The sequence below is a fragment of the Rhamphochromis longiceps genome, linkage group LG3 (genome assembly GCF_057381845.1).
Source record: "Rhamphochromis longiceps isolate RC_006_pf linkage group LG3, R_longiceps_female_GT1.1, whole genome shotgun sequence".
NCBI lineage: Eukaryota > Metazoa > Chordata > Actinopteri > Cichliformes > Cichlidae > Rhamphochromis > Rhamphochromis longiceps.
The window spans coordinates 30,831,190-30,849,950 of NC_140559.1; the positions used below are offsets into that span (position 1 = coordinate 30,831,190).

The 18,761-nt window shown below is 38.4% G+C and overlaps 2 protein-coding genes across 7 annotated transcripts in view; one reads left to right on the forward strand and one right to left on the reverse strand.

Moving 5' to 3' along the window:
* Positions 1 to 39: 39 nt before the first annotated feature.
* Positions 40 to 1,277, reverse strand: LOC146674068 (programmed cell death 1 ligand 1-like). 2 transcript variants are annotated; one of them, XM_085393725.1, is made up of 3 exons: positions 1,155 to 1,277; positions 688 to 1,047; positions 40 to 176 (listed from the first exon to the last, which is right to left on the reverse strand). In XM_085393725.1, exons 1-3 carry the CDS (start codon positions 1,201 to 1,203, stop codon positions 94 to 96), a joined length of 492 nt encoding a protein of 163 aa, XP_085249851.1. In that variant the 5' UTR covers positions 1,204 to 1,277; the 3' UTR covers positions 40 to 93. The 2 variants fall into 2 exon arrangements, with proteins under 2 accessions (XP_085249851.1, XP_085249859.1); XM_085393733.1 differs by having other exon boundaries at positions 84 to 539.
* Positions 1,278 to 5,212: 3,935 nt separating this feature from the next.
* Positions 5,213 to 18,761, forward strand: part of LOC146674069 (inter-alpha-trypsin inhibitor heavy chain H3-like) — a 23,108-nt gene continuing 9,559 nt past the window's right edge. For 3 of the 5 annotated variants that reach the window (XR_014908985.1, XM_085392710.1, XM_085392721.1), the window contains exons 1-16: positions 5,213 to 5,317; positions 6,068 to 6,228; positions 6,346 to 6,450; positions 7,720 to 7,882; positions 7,990 to 8,100; positions 9,239 to 9,367; positions 9,507 to 9,623; positions 9,739 to 9,907; positions 9,998 to 10,108; positions 10,650 to 10,831; positions 10,928 to 11,107; positions 11,201 to 11,322; positions 14,926 to 15,164; positions 16,384 to 16,437; positions 17,589 to 17,624; positions 18,174 to 18,191. Coding sequence is in view for 4 of the 5 variants with exons in the window: in XM_085392710.1 (XP_085248836.1) it covers positions 5,246 to 5,317; positions 6,068 to 6,228; positions 6,346 to 6,450; positions 7,720 to 7,882; positions 7,990 to 8,100; positions 9,239 to 9,367; positions 9,507 to 9,623; positions 9,739 to 9,907; positions 9,998 to 10,108; positions 10,650 to 10,831; positions 10,928 to 11,107; positions 11,201 to 11,322; positions 14,926 to 15,164; positions 16,384 to 16,437; positions 17,589 to 17,624; positions 18,174 to 18,191 (1,969 nt within the window). In the remaining variant the exon portion in view is untranslated. Of the gene's footprint in view, positions 5,318 to 5,610; positions 5,672 to 6,067; positions 6,229 to 6,345; positions 6,451 to 7,719; positions 7,883 to 7,989; positions 8,101 to 9,238; positions 9,368 to 9,506; positions 9,624 to 9,738; positions 9,908 to 9,997; positions 10,109 to 10,649; positions 10,832 to 10,927; positions 11,108 to 11,200; positions 11,323 to 14,925; positions 15,165 to 16,383; positions 16,438 to 17,588; positions 17,625 to 18,173; positions 18,192 to 18,761 lie in introns of all 5 variants that reach the window. The other 2 variants (XM_085392739.1, XM_085392730.1) reach the window with 2 other exon arrangements.

Below are 18,761 nucleotides of genomic sequence, written 5' to 3' on the forward strand. Positions count from 1 at the left end.
TGTGAGTTTCACTTCCTTATAACTGAAACTAGTCTGAGCTCTGATCTCAACAACATGTTTCTGCAGTGAATGGAGCCTGTCAGCTCTTACACGTCACCACATGTTGGTTACACCCATCTTCAAAGTGCAGATCTGAAGGGGAGGGAACGAGGAAACACGTGGACAGAGAGGAGGTGCTGTGTTTAAGAGCAGGAAGAAGAGGGAGGGTTATCAGGCTGTGCTTCACTCCAGGAAGAGGAGCAGTTAGAGAGCGATACTGTGTGTTTAACCCTTTTTTTACTGCTCACCTCAACCTTTAAGCTTGTTAACCCCTTCTTCTATATAAATACACTCAACTTTAGAAATAATAATAATAATCATGATAATTAGTGCTGTCAGTTATAATCTCATTAAAATGACGGATCGCCCAGTGTGTGGGGCTGGACAGCGTTAACGTGTTAGCGCAGTTAGCTTGTTAATGCGTTTACGGGCGATCCTTCCTCGTCTCTCTGTGTTTTATGTCTCAGGTTTTCTCTCAGGTTCAGGACAATCCCTCACTGCTGCAGAGACACAAACACATCTGAGTCTCTCACATTCATTTACTAAATATCACTAATAAAAAAATTATAATTTCCTTACAGGTTTCAACTTATCCAAAATAAGTTTGTGAACTGAACATGTCATAAAACTTTCACTGAATCAACTCACCACTGACGTTTAGTCGACATCTGTCAGATCTTAAATCATAATCAGTGTTGACCTCACACAGGTACAGACCCAAGTCATCAGTCCTGAGTCTAAACAGTTGAAGTCTGATTCGTCCTTCTCTGAGGGCGTCTTTGTCACTCTGGACTCGTCCTGAAAACTTTTCATCCTGAGATTCTGACACCTCAACACCTTCATGAACCTGATACAGGACTGAATCTTTATGAGCATTTATCAGGTAACAGATGATGAAAATGTAGATCCAGGATCTGTCAGGTTTGGTGGTGAACGTCCACTCCAGTGTGATGTTGTGGTTCTCCTCTGCCTGATAGCAGGTCTGTGTCACATTGACTACAAATGATCCTGTTGAGGAGACAGAGAGGGAAAGAGAGGAGCAGACACACTGAGAACTGGAACAAATCTGTTGTTGAGCTTTATTTGGAGTTCATAAAGTGAAGCTGTAAACTAACCAGAGACACATGAGGTGAAGATGATGAGCAGCAGGATCCTGCAGATCATCTTCTCCCTGTGAGAGGAGACAGAGGTGAAGAGTCATCAACACATGAGGTCAAAGGTCAGTCAGTACAGCTAGAAGAAGGAAAATCTACAGCCTGACCTCATGTGTCACTAAACATCGAACTGTTTAGTTTGATGTTCATTTCTGGGCTCTGACTACCTGCAATATATACATGACCTGCAGAATCATATTGAATCTGACTCCTCGCAGTCAAAAATACCTCAGTCACCTCAAGCTGCAGAGGAGCAGTGTGTTGTGTTGTGTTGTGTTGTGAATGAAGTGTGCAGAGGAATCAAGCGTTGTAATAATTTTGTGATAAGAACTAGTTCTGGTGGAGTAAATCAGTGTTTTTCATTCTGCTTTTCTGCTGAAGAAGCTTCTCGTCAGAAATGCAGAGACTGATGAAAGAAACACAAGGTTCCTCCAAGCTGACAGCAAAATATAATAATTAATAAATAATAATAATAAACATTTAGACAATAACATCATCTGGTAAAATAATAACATTATTTTTAATGATAATGAGACCAGATATTTCACTTTAAACACTTTCAGAGACGTTTGACATAAAAACAGAGTTACAGATAAAATACTTCCTGCTGCTGTCTGCTCTTCTTTCCACTCACATTCTGCACACACCAATATCCACGGACAGATTTCACTGACTGAGCTGGAACAGAGCTGCTTATGTAGGTAACTGGATAACTTCCAAAGGGTGGGCAGAGAAGGGAGGCCGGCGGGGTGGAGTGACTGGCTCTTTTGTCCTTATACTGCGGCTCTGGGTGGTTTGGGGAAATAAATTAGAAGTATTTAGCTGAAGTGTATTTTATTTGTGTTTAGTTCTTTTTTTAACTTGTAGTTCTAAATTGGAAGATTATTGTGATATTGAAATATAAAAATAAAATTATATCTTATTATTTTTCATCGCTCAAAATAAGCGTCACACTCGCGGAAGCCGGTGTACCTGCAGACACGCCTGCATTTATCGAGACTTTCAACCCAATTATGGATCTTCGGATCCACATTATGTCAGCAGCTATTCTCCACCGTGAACTATGTTAAAAACAAACACCGCTCACGCCTCACAGATGAAAGCTTACAGTCCTGCGTAAAGATGAAAGCCCCGATTTGCAGACGCTGTACGCAGAGGTTCGGGACCATAAGTCTTATTGTAAACATATCATGGCAGACCCGACGATGCATTTCTCTTGTCAAGGCAACTTCTTCTGAGAGGAGAGAGTATGCAAATTAGCTGAATGTGTGGCGACAAAAACAAAAGAAGAACTGAAGCTTCCTGTCTGGCTGTGAATGAAACTTTAGAATTTAGTGATGATAGATTGGAAGACGTGCCAGGCCGGTGTCCCTCTGCAGATCTTCACTCCTTTGTTTGTTACAGTCAGCTTTATAGAAGTGACCCCATCATAAAACCCCCATGGTGTGTTGCAAACTCTGTGTTTGTGTGTGTATGCACGAGCACGTGAGTGCCTGTGTGTGCGCGTACCCATATGTCTATGTGAGTGCACGTGACTGAGTGTGCATGTAGGTGTGGGTGCGTCGTAACAGTCAAAGCAGTGTGTGTGTCTCTGTGTATGTGACTTCCTGCCGGTCATAAAAGTAATCTCCTCAAATTACTTTAGACAACATAGAAAACAGAGTTAACATATTACAAACACTGAGGCCGCCACTCTGCATCCACTGGGCCATTGGCCTCTTGTTGTCTTACATTTACAGATAAGGTGGCGAGTCTCCTGCAAACCTACTTCTAAATTATAACAATTAATTTGTTTTTATTAAAGGTACAAGCATCAGCATCAGCAACCCCAACTGTAGCTTCCTGTCTCCTGTTATGACAGCAGACCTCCAGTGTCAATAAATTCCTTTCCCTCTAAACAATTGCACACTCTCAGGCCTACAGCTAAGCCAAAATGAAACACACAGACAAATCCTTCCTTATTCCTCTGATCTAAACAAATTTAACACATAATATTATAATAATTATTTTCTTGTACTCACAAGAGACAGAATGATCGCGGCAGTTAGTTTTTCCACAGAAAAAAACTCATAGTTTGAATTCTGTTCAAATGTTCCAGTATTATGACAATGATCGTGATAACCATTTTCTCGGTAAAGAGCTATTTATTTTTTCCAACAGCGGTTTAATTTTGCTTTCTTATTTTAATCTTATTACAGACGCAATAACATAAAAACCTTTAAGATTATCCGACTAGTAATGGAATGCATTTATATAGTGCGGGGTGGAGGCAAGCTACACCAGCGCTTGTAATGAAAAGAAGAAGTTTCTATCTGCTTGTAACCTACAGGCTGGTCACCTCGTATGTGTAAAAATAACCCTTAGTGAAAAAAGTGCCGTGCCCGTATTCAGAAATCAGGCCTAAATAATTTTATTAAAACACCCTCGGAAGAGGTATTGTGTGGGAAAGAGTTTTCTTCTTTTAGCATCTCTTTTACAACAGGGGAGCATTAGCAGAAACGCTCAATAGACAGAAAAACAGAAACCCTAAAAGAAAACAGCCTTGTTTTACGCACATCAAGAAGGAGTCAACAACCCCTCTAATCGTTATTAGGGTTTTCGTGGATGTACATTGTCTCATCCTGGACTGTGGTGCTGACACTCACCAGTCCTTGGCCTCCTTCCTTCTGCTTAGCGTACAGCCTCAGGGTGCTGGACTTGGGTTGAAACCTTCCATGCATGGTCAGGAGCTTTCTTGTCTTGATGTCAGTGGCTTCTATCTCCTGCTTTGGCCAGCTTACTATCCCAGCCCGGTACCTGATCACGGGCAGGGCGTAGGTGTTGATAGCCTGGATCTGGTTCTTGACTCCTCAGGACTTGCCTGACCCTCTGCAGGTAATTGGTGGTTGCTGCTTGCCCAGCAGTGTCTTCATTGTTTCCATTTGCCTGTGGGATGCCCAGGTACTTGTAGCTGTCCTCTTTGTCTGCAATGTTGCCTTCTGGTAGTTCAATCCCCTCAGTTCTAGGCATTCCAGGATCCATATGTGGGGCATTGAGTCATAGGCCTTCTTGTAATCAATCCAGACAGTGCACAGGCTGGTCAGTCTTGTCAGTATTTTATTTTTTAAAAAGGACTTGCTGGTTTGAAAGTCAGTATATTACAAATCCAATCATAAGAAATCCACTCTGGAAAAATAAGTAAATACATACACAAATAAATGTAATTCTGGACTAACTGTCATGTGACTTCTAAATTTGCTATCACTGTCTTGGGTTTTCTCAGCACTTTCCTCACCTTGAAAGATTTTTTTCTTCTTTAAAAAGTTAGAAATACTTGAAGTATATACATTTTTGTCAATTTGTCTCTTTCATTTAAATTGACCAAAACAGTATTACCTATCTGTTAGGAGAAAACTCTGTAAAAAACCCAGGAGAAATAAAGACACAATGAGACAAAGTTACTTTCTTTGCTAAACGTGTACACGGGTGAGCTGCTGAGAACAACTCACACCATGCACAGTGGCTTGGCATTTTTTATAGGCACAGAGCACAGAGACAGTGAGAACAGGATAAGAAAATAATAAACAGATAAAATAAACAACTCCATATGTGGTACTAGTCTCGTCAGCAGAGAGCTGGGAGAGAGCTGTGAGAGATAAAACAATCTAAAACAATATGTCCTAAAACAATATGTCTTTGCTGGGAAAGTCTAAAAGGATAATTCTAAACTAATCTAACCATAGACAAAGGGCATCTTTGTACATTTAAAAGAAGGTAAAGAAACATAGAATCATTTTTCCTGTAACACTATCACAGAAAAGATTCTTGTGGTGACAAAGTCCTTGTGATGTGCACTGGTTTGACCCTCAATGTCAACATTAAAGTTTACAGAAACTGCCGGATTTCTGGTAAATTACTGCTTTGGGGGAGTATTTTGTGTGGGTGGAAGGTGAAAGAGGAGGGAGAGAAAGTGAAGTTTGCCCTTTAAAAAAAATATATGTACACAATAATGTTGTCCATGTTTGACTTAAAAAGACAGTTTCAGCTGTGTTTGTGCTCTGCTAGGAGGCATCATGGGGAGAACTGTGGTGCAGCTCACCCTCATTGGGCTGCAGCTGGCTTTGACTTCCACACTGCTAAACAAGGTAGGGTCAAAATACATAAACGGCCATAGCACCACTTTAAAGATCCATAAATTTAAAATTAAATATACACGGTTAAATAAATAGTTTAAAAGCCAAAAGCTAAAGAAAACAAATTTTTTATGTACCTCTGCAATGAATATTTCACAGATAATGAGATATCTGAGATGTTCGATTGAATATTTTGTGTCTCAGCATCTTTCTGTCAGTTCAACAACAAACTCTGTGGATTGAAGGTTCTTGTGACAATCCTCAGGATTATTTCATTTTGTTCATGTGCTGTGTGTGTGTACAAGTCAGCTGACACATTAACACTGGCAGTTGCGCATTACTTTGGAGACAAAAAGAAGGATTGGGGTAAGATGAAGTGTTCTGCTAAGCGATATAACATCATGTAATGTCCCATGAAGTGAAAGAATTCTAACTGTATGTGTTTGTATGTCTTTCTGTGCATCCACAATCAAGATCTCATTTTAATTGTTTGAGCTTGTTATTTGATGATGGTGTTGATTGGTTAAGGTAAATTTGGCTTGTTTAGTTGTTTGAACTATGGAAACATGTGTTGGATATTTCTAACAACTCCCATTCTGATGCATAAAAAGTAAAAGTATAAATGTAAGTGAGTGTCATCCTCTTTTGAGTGTGTGCCCTGAACACTAGATGAAAACTAATTTTAGGGTTTTTGCAGGGAGACCAATAAAATTCCACTGAAACCAGCCAATGAGATCGGTTAACCCTGTCGTTTTTTCTCAGGATGACTGGGACGTCTACAGCTTTCACATCAACTCCACAGTGACCAGTCGTTACGCCACCACTGTCATCACAAGCCGTGTGGCCAATCGTATGGACGAGTCAAAGGAAATTGAATTCCATGTTCGGATTCCCAAGAATGCCTTCATCAGTAAATTCCAAATGTATGTGAAGTTAAAGTGATCTGTAACCATCCAGAGACATTTGTAAATTCTACACTGAAGAACAAATTGCCTGATATTTAGTAGTTTGTACACAAGGGCTTTCTTGGTCCTCTTCAGGTTTATCGATGGCCAAGTTTATGATGGTGTTGTGAAAGCTAAGGAGCAAGCTCAGCAGCAGTACACTGAAGCTGTGTCCCGTGGTGAAAGTGCTGGGCTTGTCAGGTATTTAAATTCATTAATTAACTTACAGGTTTATGTGAAAAAATTCTAACTAACATTGTTTTTAATGTCTTCTTCTGTATCTTCAGTTCTCTAAAATTAATTTTGTTTAACTGTGTGAGGAGGAAAAAACCTTTTAGCAGGGATTAAAGTGAAACAATGACATCCCGGGTTGCACAGCTCAGTAGGTTAGATTAAAAAGTTAAATCTTACATGTCATATCCTCATTTATTGTAGATATTTTAAATCAGATATTGAACCAATGCATGATTCGCTGAATTCTGTTTTTCTGAAGGAGTGTACAAAACAATTTAAGTGTACTAAATTAGCCACAGGCTATATGTCATGGCTACTGAACGGACTCACGCGCAGACAGTTCTTTTCAAGGAAACAGAAGGGGATTTATTTACAATACGGATCACCTTAGTGCAAAATAAATGTACAGTGAGTTGGGAGGGGGTCCAGGGCTCCAGGGAGAGACCGGGGGGGGGGGGGGGGGGGGGGGGGGGGGGGGGAATCCTCACACACGCTTCCTCTTCAGCCGCATTCGCTCCAACACTCCACACACTGCCCCACTTGGACGTCCGGTGATTTGGTCCAGAAGAGGGATATCTACAGACAGAAGTTCAAGGTTAGTTCCACAACAAAATACATGTAAGAGACTCTTCTTTGAATATGCCGCGAGCACGAACTCAGGTGGTTCAACGTTCCAGCGGTGAGCTGCTCTGTGCCACTGCCTTAAATAGCAGCTGGGGAAATCAGCCAGATCAGCCGCAGGTGGACACCATCACACGGGTGCGTGGGCCAAGAGCGAGAGCCCGTAACGAGCTCCACCCAGGCAGAGAGGAGGGGGAGAGACAAAGACAACCAAAACGAACAACAACAAAACGTGTAGCCAGCGTGGGCCAGCCAGAGAGACACGGGGACCGTGACACTATAGCTTACATAAGTTTGTACACTTTTGAATGCAGTTGTCCAAATCCACAAAGAGCAGTGAAAACTGGAATAGTAGCACAGGTTAGCTGAGCACACTCTTTACACAAAGAAAAAAAAAAAAAAGCTCTCAAAAAGGGATTAGTATGTGACTTATTACAAAGTAATTATTTTCCCCACACTACACTGCATACTACCTGATCTTAGGGGTCCCCCCACCTGCCAAATATCACTTTAATCCTTGCTTTTTAGTCAGTTTACTCAAAAATCAAGTTTGTTCTTCAGGAATAACTGATTTTTAAATGCATTTATATGAAATAATTATTGTTTCTGCTACAGTTCTGTAGGGAGGACTCTGGAGGAATTTAAGACCTCTGTAACTGTGGCTGCTCACAAAAAGGTCACTTTTGAACTCACATATGAGGAACTGATGAAACGCACACATGGCAAGTATGAGCTGCAAATTCATGCTCGACCCATGCAGCCTGTCAGAGACTTCAAGGTGACTTCCATCTTGGTATCTGTTCAGTGATTGTTTAGGAAAACAATGCTGAGATAAGACCACACATGATCAGATCTTCTGTTTTATTTTATTATACCTGTTCCCAGGTGGATGTGTACATTCACGAGGAAGCCGGCATCAATTTCATCGATGTGAAAGGAGGCCTGAGCACCAAAGCCCTCGCTAATGCCATCACCAAAACACATGTTAATAAACAGGTACAGTTATAACACAAATGTCAGTTTTATAAACACTAAGAATCACAGCAGTTTGCAATAAGAGGAAGCCTAGAAAAAAATCTATGCATACAGCAAAGAGATGTGGCAAAGGAAAAGGCTCTTAGTGGGTTGTATGTGAGGCTGGACACTAAGAAAGGAGAAAAGGACTTTGAGATTGAGAGATCAAACTGGAGAGAATGTGCAGCAGGTTAGCGTAATATGTAATGGTAATGTATTAACAAATGAAGAGAGTTTGTTGAAAAATTGAATAAATAATTTGAGGAACTGAAGAAAATGAGACAGAAAGGAGGACAGATGGAGGAATGACAGTGAATCATGAAGTGCAGAGGATTAAGGAGGAAGTTAGGGCAGCTACGAAGAGGATAAAGAGTAAAAAGCCAGTTGATTCACATGACGTATGATAGATTGCCAAGTAGAACTGTGGGACTGCATGAGAAACAGTGATGTGTGTCGCTGAAGTGACAGATTTGTAGTGAGGAAAGGTGGAGAAGAGGAATGAACGTCGGTAGAAACAAGAACCATGACAGAATGCATGTGTGTGAATGAGAGATAGAAGAAGATAGTGATTACAACTACAAATTTTGTTAATGCAGTACCAACTGAATGCCCAATGATCACATCTGTTAAATACTGATTTCAACTGTCCCTGTGTGCTGTATCATATCTCTGGTATTAAGTGACATAATGTAATCGAATCCTACAGTATTTGCATTGTTGTTTTGGGTCATGTTAGTCTTGAACTATTGAAGTCTTCCTGTGCTATATATGTCAGAATGTTGAGCAATTCCCCACTTTTACTCATAATAATGAATTCTGATTTTCTTTTAATATTTTATGCATTAAACACATTACAAGACTTTTATTGAACCTCAGACAAAAAACTCGGGAGTTTAATGAGATAAGACAATGGTTTAAATTGTTTAAAAATCACTGCATTTTCTCTTTATTTCTAATCTACAGTGTCCAAACCTTTTGGTAACAATGACTTGTATATGCACCTTTTAGATTTATCAAGCCAAAGCAATGAGAAGTACAGGACAGTGTTTTGACAGAAATTAAAATCACTGACCTCTCACTCGATGAAGAGTCTAAAGAATACAATTATTTCTGTTTCTAGGCATGGGTGTATTTCTATCCAACAGTGGATCAACAGACAATGTGTGACAACTGTGGAGAGCAGGGTATGAATGGAGATCTGGTTATTGTTTATGATGTCAACAGGAACAATGGATTGGGAGACATCAAGGTAAACCCTGATCAATTAGCAATTTACACACAACATAAAACTGCATGGGCCAGAAAAGGTTTTGCAAATCAGTACCATATCCTTTGTCTGGCTATTAAATAAAAATTTGACTAAAGCAATCTTTTTTCCTGCTCTTTAGAAATCTGCTGGGTACTTTGTTCATCACTTTGCTCCATCCAATCTTCCCCGAATTTCCAAAAATGTCGTCTTTGTTATTGACAAAAGTGGCTCAATGCAAGGCAGAAAAATAGAGCAGGTAAATGGTTTAAAGGGTCTGCTATGTCTATCATTTACGAAAACACTATTTCTTTTAATGTCTTTTTTAAATCTTTTATAAAAGTCTGTAATGTGTAAATGCTGGTTTTGCCCAGACTAGGATCGCGTTAATCCATATTTTGAATGACCTGGCAGAAGATGACCATTTTGGTTTGATCACTTTTGATGGCAACATTTTTCCCTGGAAATTGGAACTTGTTCAGGCCAACAGTAAAAACGTGGAAAGCGCCAAAAACTTTGCACGCAACATTCAAGCTGGAGGATGTGAGGAGTTGCAGAAATCAGTATATATCTTTTAAAATCAAACAGTTAACAGAATAATTATAGTACTGAAACTTTGTTGTTGACTTTCAGACACAGACATCAATCAAGCACTGCTGCAAGGAGCAAATATGCTGAACACGCATGACAGAGAAGGTTCAGCATCAATCCTTATACTCCTCACAGATGGACAGCCAACCAAAGGTTATAACAAATGACACCTGTACAAAAATGTGCACAAATACTTCTGGACTTAATGATTTTAGTCAATGATTTTATTGTGATTTCAATAAGGAGAGATCATTTGAAAGACCTGAACATGGTTTAATGAAGAACAGTTTGAGATCTGGCGATAAGACTTTGACAAATCAACATGGCAGAGTGGAGTCCAGTAACGGTAGGACAGGACTTCTCAGAGTCTAGATGCAGAGGTAGAGATGTAGGATCTCCAACTAGGTACAAATGAGGAGGTACTACAAATGAGTCTGAAAGGCAGGCTGATAGAAGAGCACTGAGAGCTTTAGCACTTGTAGAAGGCAGGCAAGGCTGGAGTGATGATGACAGCATGGAGTTTGGACAGTATGTGTGATTTAAAGAATACATTTGCAGCACAACACTCAAGAATGCAGGGAGATTAATGAGCACAGATCAGCTATTCAATATTTTCCGTTTTAGCTTTTTGTTTTATCAAGTGTGGGATTCCATTGTTTTTGAGCTGAACTGACTGTGTCTTATGTATTTTCAGGGGTGACAAATCTGGAGAAAATACAGTCAAATGTAAGAGAGGCTGTTGCAGGCAAATTCCCAGTTTACTGTCTGGGTTTTGGTTTTGATGTTGATTTTGAGTTCCTTAAGAAAATGTCGCTGCAAAATAACGGTGTGGCACGACGGATTTATGTAGACTCAGATGCTGATTTACAGCTGAAGGTATTTTGTATTCTTCCAACCACATGATTTGAAATCACTACAGATTTAGGAAGAAATTAGCATGATTTGCATCATGTCCACACTGTATGTAAACAGGGTTTCTATGAAGAGGTGGCAACTCCTTTGCTGACAGATGTGACAATGATCTATGTGGGTGGGACCAATCTAACCCAGACTAACTTCAGTCAGTATTATAATGGTTCTGAGATTGTGGTGGCCGGACAGATCACAGACAATGACACTGAAACCTTCACACCTCAAGTTGTGGCTATTTCGGTAATGTTTGATCTAAGATATTTATCAGCTGTAATCTTGTGAAAGTTTTTTTTCCCTGCATACTGACATTACAATATATTTTAATTATGACAGAGTAATAGAAGGTTAGTATTTTCTGACCCAAATGGCATTGTGGAATCTGGTAGAAGTGTGTCTGATGACCTTATCCAGAGAGTTTGGGCCTACCTCACAGTTAAACAGCTTCTGGACAAAGAGTAAGTACCATATATGCCATCTTTTGTCATGGTCCTGAGTCCGTGACTCAGTGATTTTGTGTTTAGTGTATTTATTGATGTTATTATTATTATTATTTGTGGGCTGTTTTGGGATGGTTTGTGTTTTGGATACTGGGTTTCTGGGTTTGTGCTCCCTCTGTTGGTCCCTGGTGTTAGTGTTCCCCTGTCTCGTCAGGTTAATCAGGTCCAGCTGTGTCTCCCACCTGTGTGTGATTTCCCAGTGTCCCTCTGTGTATTTATAGGCTGTGTCCCAATTAAGAGACTGCACGCTTGAAGTACGCGCACTACGCGTACTATGTACGTGCGTACTATAAGTACGAGAAGTGCGGAAGTGAGAGGCTTGTGAAATGGGACGATATACGCTTTGTTGCGCTGTTCAGGTTGCCTAGCAACCACGATACTAACCTAACGAGACACGTTACATACAGCTTTGTTTGACAGAAATGAAGGAGAAAAATGTTTTGTTGGTCATTCATTTTTGTCATGACATCACTTTGATTAGTTGAGTATCTGAGGCTGAGACCACGGGACTGTAAAACATGATTGTTGGGCTTCATTTCTGTGCTGAACAGTCATTTAAGATTAGTTAGTAAGTAACAATTAGTTAATGTTGTTCATGAGACTAAAGTCATCTCACTGTGGCAATGTAAATATAATATGGCCAATATTATAGTATTGTCAGATTATTATGATATATATATATATATAAAACACCCAGCACGCCCCTGCGGGCGGTTTATCCTTCAAGCTCGGGTCCTCTACCAGAGGCCTGGGAGCTTGAGGGTCCTGCGCAGTATCTTAGCTGTTCCCAGGACTGCGCTCTTCTGGACAGAGATCTCCGATGTTATTCCCGGGATCTGCTGGAGCCACTCGCCTAGCTTGGGAGTCACCGCACCTAGTGCTCCGATTACCACGGGGACCACCGTTACCTTCACCCTCCACATCCTCTCGAGCTCTTCTCTGAGCCCTTGGTATTTCTCCAGCTTCTCGTGTTCCTTCTTCCTGATATTGCTGTCATTCGGAACCGCTACATCGATCACTACGGCCGTCTTCTTCTGTTTGTCTACCACCACTATGTCCGGTTGGTTAGCCACCACCATTTTGTCCGTCTGTATCTGGAAGTCCCACAGGATCTTAGCTCGGTCATTCTCCACCACCCTCGGGGGCATCTCCCATTTTGACCTCGGGACTTCTAGGTTATACTCGGCACAGATGTTCCTGTACACTATGCCGGCCACTTGGTTATGGCGTTCCATGTATGCCTTGCCTGCTAGCATCTTGCACCCTGCTGTTATGTGCTGGATTGTCTCTGGGGCATCTTTACACAGCCTGCACCTGGGGTCTTGCCTGGTGTGATAGACCCCAGCCTCTATGGATCTTGTACTCAGAGCTTGTTCTTGTGCTGCCATGATTAGTGCCTCTGTGCTGTCTTTCAGTCCAGCTTTGTCCAGCCACTGGTAGGATTTCTGGATATCAGCCACCTCCTCTATCTGCCGGTGGTACATACCGTGCAGGGGCCTGTCCTTCCATGATGGTTCCTCGTCTCCCTCCTCTTTCTTGGGTTTCTGCTGCCTGAGGTATTCACTGAGCACTCGGTCAGTTGGGGCCATCTTCCCAATGTATTGGTGTCAGGTACCCTGCTGGGGTAATAGGCTGGCCAAAGGAGGAGATAGAAAATATATATATATATATATATATATATATATATATATATATATATATATATACATACACATATATCACTGACTTTCAGCTTGTTGTGTTTGTGGATATATGACTGACTTTAATTATTACACATTCGCACATAAATAAGTGACGTCATATTCAGTACTTTTGACAGTTCACTCTTCGGCCGCTCCATCTTATTAGGGAAATTCCACATACATAAATGTAAATTTCAAAACTCAACCCCATCATTTAATTTGTTTTTGATTGAAATTGAATATTACTTAAACTCTCTTAAATTAACCTCCAATAAAAAAGGTTTATCATTGATTGAAATTCATTCAGAAATGTTTAACGAATGAGCTGTCACAACTTTCAAATAAAAAGTTGTTATGAAGTCTGTCACATTCCCCCCTTTTTTCTTTTTTTATCCTTTATTTATTTATCCTTCTTATTTCATTGTACTGTATATTGTTACTCCTATTTGCCTTGTATGTCTACTGTACAAACTGAACTGGAATGACTGACTGTTCGCTTTATAAGTTCAATAAAGTTTGGGAAAAAAAAAACAACCTCTTCGGCCGCTCCCTTCTGCCGTATTTTGCGGCAAAATTATCCACACCCACCGCCGCGCTATGAATTGTGGGATATATGGGACCACGAAGCGTGCACCAGACCACACTTGATATTTGGGGAAATCGACGGCGCATTTGGAGAATTGGGACAGCCGTCGTCGCGTGGCGGTGACGTAACCACACTTAAAATGCGTACTTCAAACGTGCAGTCTCTTAATTGGGACACAGCCATAGTGTGTGCCTGCCTGTGTTCCTTGTCGCGTCGTCTGTATTCATCCTCTGTGTTACCCTGCGTACTCTGCATTAACCTCTCCGTGACCCCTCTATGTGCTCTCCCTGCAGTCCTCCTCTTGTGTTTCAGGTTTGCCGTTCTATAGTTTAGTTTTCCCCAGTTTAGTTTATCCTTAGTTCTGTTTTGCCATCCCCACTTTGTGTTCTGTTTTCTGTAAATAAATCACCCTGCATCTCAAGTAAGTGCTGCATTCGAGTCCTCCGTTTCCACACATCACACGGCTGATGTCCCAGTTGTGACATCTTTCTTCTTGTGTTATTTCCTAATCAGCTATTTTTTAAAGGGCAGCAACACAAATTTTTCTCTTCATTAACTGTTGAGTGCATAACTAATCTGGGATATTGGATAAGGCCCATCATATATTTCCCTGAAACCCAAGGTAACGTCTTTAGATCATTTGATGTGACTTGCAGTCCAAAAGGCAAAAGTTTGTTTGGTCAAAAGTAACATTAATAGTTACAATGTAGCATGAATTTATGGGCAAAGAGAAGGATAGTTGTAGTTTCCTTTCTTTCCATCCAAGATTGATCATGTTTGAAGAACTCAGCGACCATTTTAAAATGTTTTCCCTGGCAAGAAACAATTTGTCCACTATAGAGTTTTGAATCTGCTTTCGAAGTTGTGTACTTATTCATGACATAGATGGCATCCCACGGTCTCAACAACTAAGCTGCAATTTACAAAACAAGTTAAAAATCTAAAGCTACAACAAAGACAGGAAATTATGTTTACTAGAGCAGCAGAATACAGTTAAAATTCAGCATCTTGGCTCTAAAGTCAACTCTCCCACAAATATGTTCTCATAAAAAGAAGGCAGGATGTTTACATAACAATGAGTTTATCTATTTTTTCCCATGTTTCTATGTCCATATTAGATTCCACTAAAATGTTCTTTAATTTTCCAAAGTTGGGACTCAAACTGTAATTTTAAATTGCCAGGGAATACCTGGGGACATGGAAGAATTAAAGATACATAAATATGTGTAAATTACTTTATCATATATTACTACTAAATCAATCATTATATTTACTTAATGCTTTATGACACAGGCTCCAGTTATCTGGACCTGAGAAAGAGCAAGTGAAGAAGGAGGCTTTGAGTCTCTCACTGAAGTACAGCTTTGTGACGCCGCTCACATCTATGGTTGTCACAAAGCCTCTGGGAGAGACCATACATGTGCTTCATAAACCCAAGGAAAGTGAAGCACCACAGAGAGGGAAGCCCCCTGGACGTCAGTCCATTTCAAGACACCGTGGTACTTCTACTCGTCACAGGAGCGATAATGTTGGTGAGCAGCACAAACAAAGACAATGCAAAACGAGTAGTATTCATCATGACGTTTTCTTTTAATTGTTAAAAATTATTTTCATTATTATTTCATTATTTTCTCTTCCTAAATGCAGATATTTACATTTCTCACTGAAAAAATTAAATACTTAAAAAAACTCTACACCAAAATGACATTAAATATAGCATGAGTTTGCTTTTTTGGTAATTATGACTCTGTACACCACCGAAAGTTTTAGCTTTAATTCTAGAGGTTTAACAAAAACACTTTAACTGTTTAAGACTTTTTTTTTCTATATTTCATATTTTTGTTTATGCACAGAAATATGTCTCAAAGTGTTACAAATGTGTATAATATGATCCACAAGCGTAAACACAATGACATTTTCTTTGTCTATATTATGTGTGACACATTAACACACACAAACAAAAAAAATTTTCTCCTTATAGTCTCAGAAAACTATAAACATTTTCCTGTATAAAATGAGTCCATACTGCACAGGGACAGCTTTACTACATCAAGATAAACAGTGAGGGTGACTACACTTTGATGACACAAATTTGGATGTCAGAAATTATTACGACCACTCTGAGCAATTGCATTAGATACAGAGCAGCTGCTATCTCAGATACAGTACCGTGGCCTATTAAAGAAGATGCCCATTTGTTTATGAGCCATCTCACTTCAACTTTGTCAGCCAGCCTCTTTTCCTTCAACGTTTTAGCTGCACAAGAGGCAAGCTACAGACCAAGTCCACCAGTAGCAAGAAGTCAAGTTATTCTGATTATTCAATTTTTTATAATTATAAAAGCATAATTTTATTGCACTTAAATTATTAAGTTTTTTTTGTCAGTCTAAGCACTTTTGACCATCTCAAGGGTTATCTAATGTGATATTAGCTGAGAGCAGAAATATTCAGGATTGTTCTGTAAGCTAACAATAATGTCAGGCTGCTGTTAAGGTTTGAGTGAGTAAAAGCAATTATACGTGTACTTTTAGACATTTTGTGCACAGGAAGGTTTTTCTAATAAGAGAAAATGATCAGAATAGTTAAAAAGTTAACAGTTAAAAAGCTAAGTTAAAAAAAATATATGTAAATGATCAATATTTATTCAGGTTTGGTATTTAGGTTAGTGCACATTTGTAAAATTGTTTTACATTTGATTGAAATACTGGCATGTTTTTTTCCACATCAATTAATTCTTTTTTTTCTTTTCAGCAACAACTGCTGCTGAGAGAGCCTTTGAGCACTGGTTCTCCTCACTTGATCCAGGTACTCTGTTAGGATAGAATTAAATAAAATGCATTTTTCTTTTTATAGAGATAAAAATGTCAAAAAAAACCCCACATTACCATAGTTAAGTATTCATTTTGACAGAATACAACAGTTTAACAACTGACTCTTACATACTGTACCTACATGCACATTTTCAACATCTACTTTTTAATATGATGTTTTCTACTTTAAATATTAAGACATTTTATTTCCCTAAAAATGTAGTTTAGTATAATATGAGAACCCTTAGTTTTAAGTACATTTTTTAAGGCAATGGGAAAAAATGAATACATAGCTACCATCTTGTACTACTGAATATATTATACAATTTGATGGTATAGCATTAAACAGCAATACCCTACAGTTAATACTTAATGGTTAATTAATTCAAATAGGATTAAACACATTTTCATTATCTGACTCATCAGTTAAATTTCAAACATTTCCCATAAATGTATCTGAACCTTCTCAATAAATATTACAAAAATGTTTCGTAGTTTTCAGCATTACTCCTCCTTAGTATGCCATTTATAAATACAGATATAATATTATGACTATGATTATTACTTGTACTAGCAGTGACCATGTATATGTAACATGATTTCTGTAGGGTTTTGTAAGCCTTACAATTTTTTGTGTTCAAACCTTCCATGCAAACCCTCTCTTATGCCTGCCTTTGTTGAAAGTATTTCTTGGAGCTACATTAGTTTAATTTTTAATTTTCATTTATTTTAAATTTTCTAATCCAAATTTCTTCAAATAATAATAATAATAATAACAATAATGATAATGATAATGATAGCTTCTATCATCATCGTCAGTTTGCTCCATATGCAATTCCTGTTTTAATTTGTTTTTCAAAAAAATTGTTTGGATTTACAAGAGGAAGGCACTTAGTTTATAACTTGATTCATTCATGAAACCTTTAGGCCATTTGAGTAGTTCATTATTATATACATAGCTGGTTATCTGATTGTTCAGGTTTTCTCTGAATTATTGCAGTGTCTTCACCTTACAATACAAAGTGCCCTGATGTTGATGTGATTTGGTGTTAAATTAAATTAATTAATTAAATTGATTTGACTATAAATGTAAATGTGATGCTTATTTCTTGCTTTCACGTGATCTTTTTGCTGTTCTTCTTACAGGAGAAATTATAGATATGTTACAATTTGTTGATGGAGGTATGATATGACACATGCTGCATACTATATTCTGATGTAACTACTGAAAAGATTTATACTGAATATTAAACTAACTGAAGTACAAATAAACCTTTGAACTAAAGCTACACTGAAATGAGCAAGTACAGCTAGGAAAGTAACTTAATGAATTGAAAAACATTTTTTTTTAATGGAGCTGGTAGTGTGTGTGTGTGTGTGTGTGTGTGTGTGTGTGTGTGTGTGTGTGTGTGTGTGTGTGTGTGTGTCTCACAATATTTCAGTGCAGCAGTATGATGAATTCGTGGAGATAGGAGTTAACACTGGTAATTCTACAGTTTGATTCTATAGTGGGAAGCAGATAAAGTACTACATGAATGTGGCCAGTAAGACCAGAAAAAAACACTGTAAATGTCAGTTCATTTTTTTATACATCACAGAAATGCTAAACATTTTTGCAGAATTTTAGTATTAGTCTAATGTGTTTTTTTTTTTTTTTTTTTTTTTTTATTACTACGACTAATTTGAAATTGCAAAGTAAATTAATCGCTGTTTGTTTAATCTTTTTTTCAGACAGAGGATTTTACTTTTGTGAGTATTTGGGATTTATAATCTTTTCAGTCTTTTGTGATTTAAAAAAAAAAAACCTTATGAGAAAACTCTCATACCTGTGCAATCTACTGTTGACAGTATGGAGTTACATATTTTTTTTTCAATTTAAAATTTATCTGACTTTATTTTCTTTTTTAATCCAGATTTACATTATGTATTTTGTGTCACTTAAACATTGTGCTGCATGTTTTTGCTACATTTCGTTTTGATTTGTTTTTACTTTGCTTTTTTGAGTAAAACATGTTTCTATCATTTGAAAATGCATAAAAAGTAAGTTTAGTTTTTTTTGTGGCAAGATGATATAAATCCTTATTTGACAAAACATTTAAAGGATTGTTGTGGTTTATTTTAGAGAGTAAGTTTTTTTGTGAGTATAGTAATAATAGGGAATTGTGATCCTAGTAATTCAAATACTACACTACCATTAAGAGATTTCCCACTTAAATTTATTACACCGCTAAAATATCAAATGCTTAGACTAAAAAAAACCCAGAATATTCCAAAGTAACATGAAAAAAAAATCATATGAATTCAAAAGTAGTATGTAGT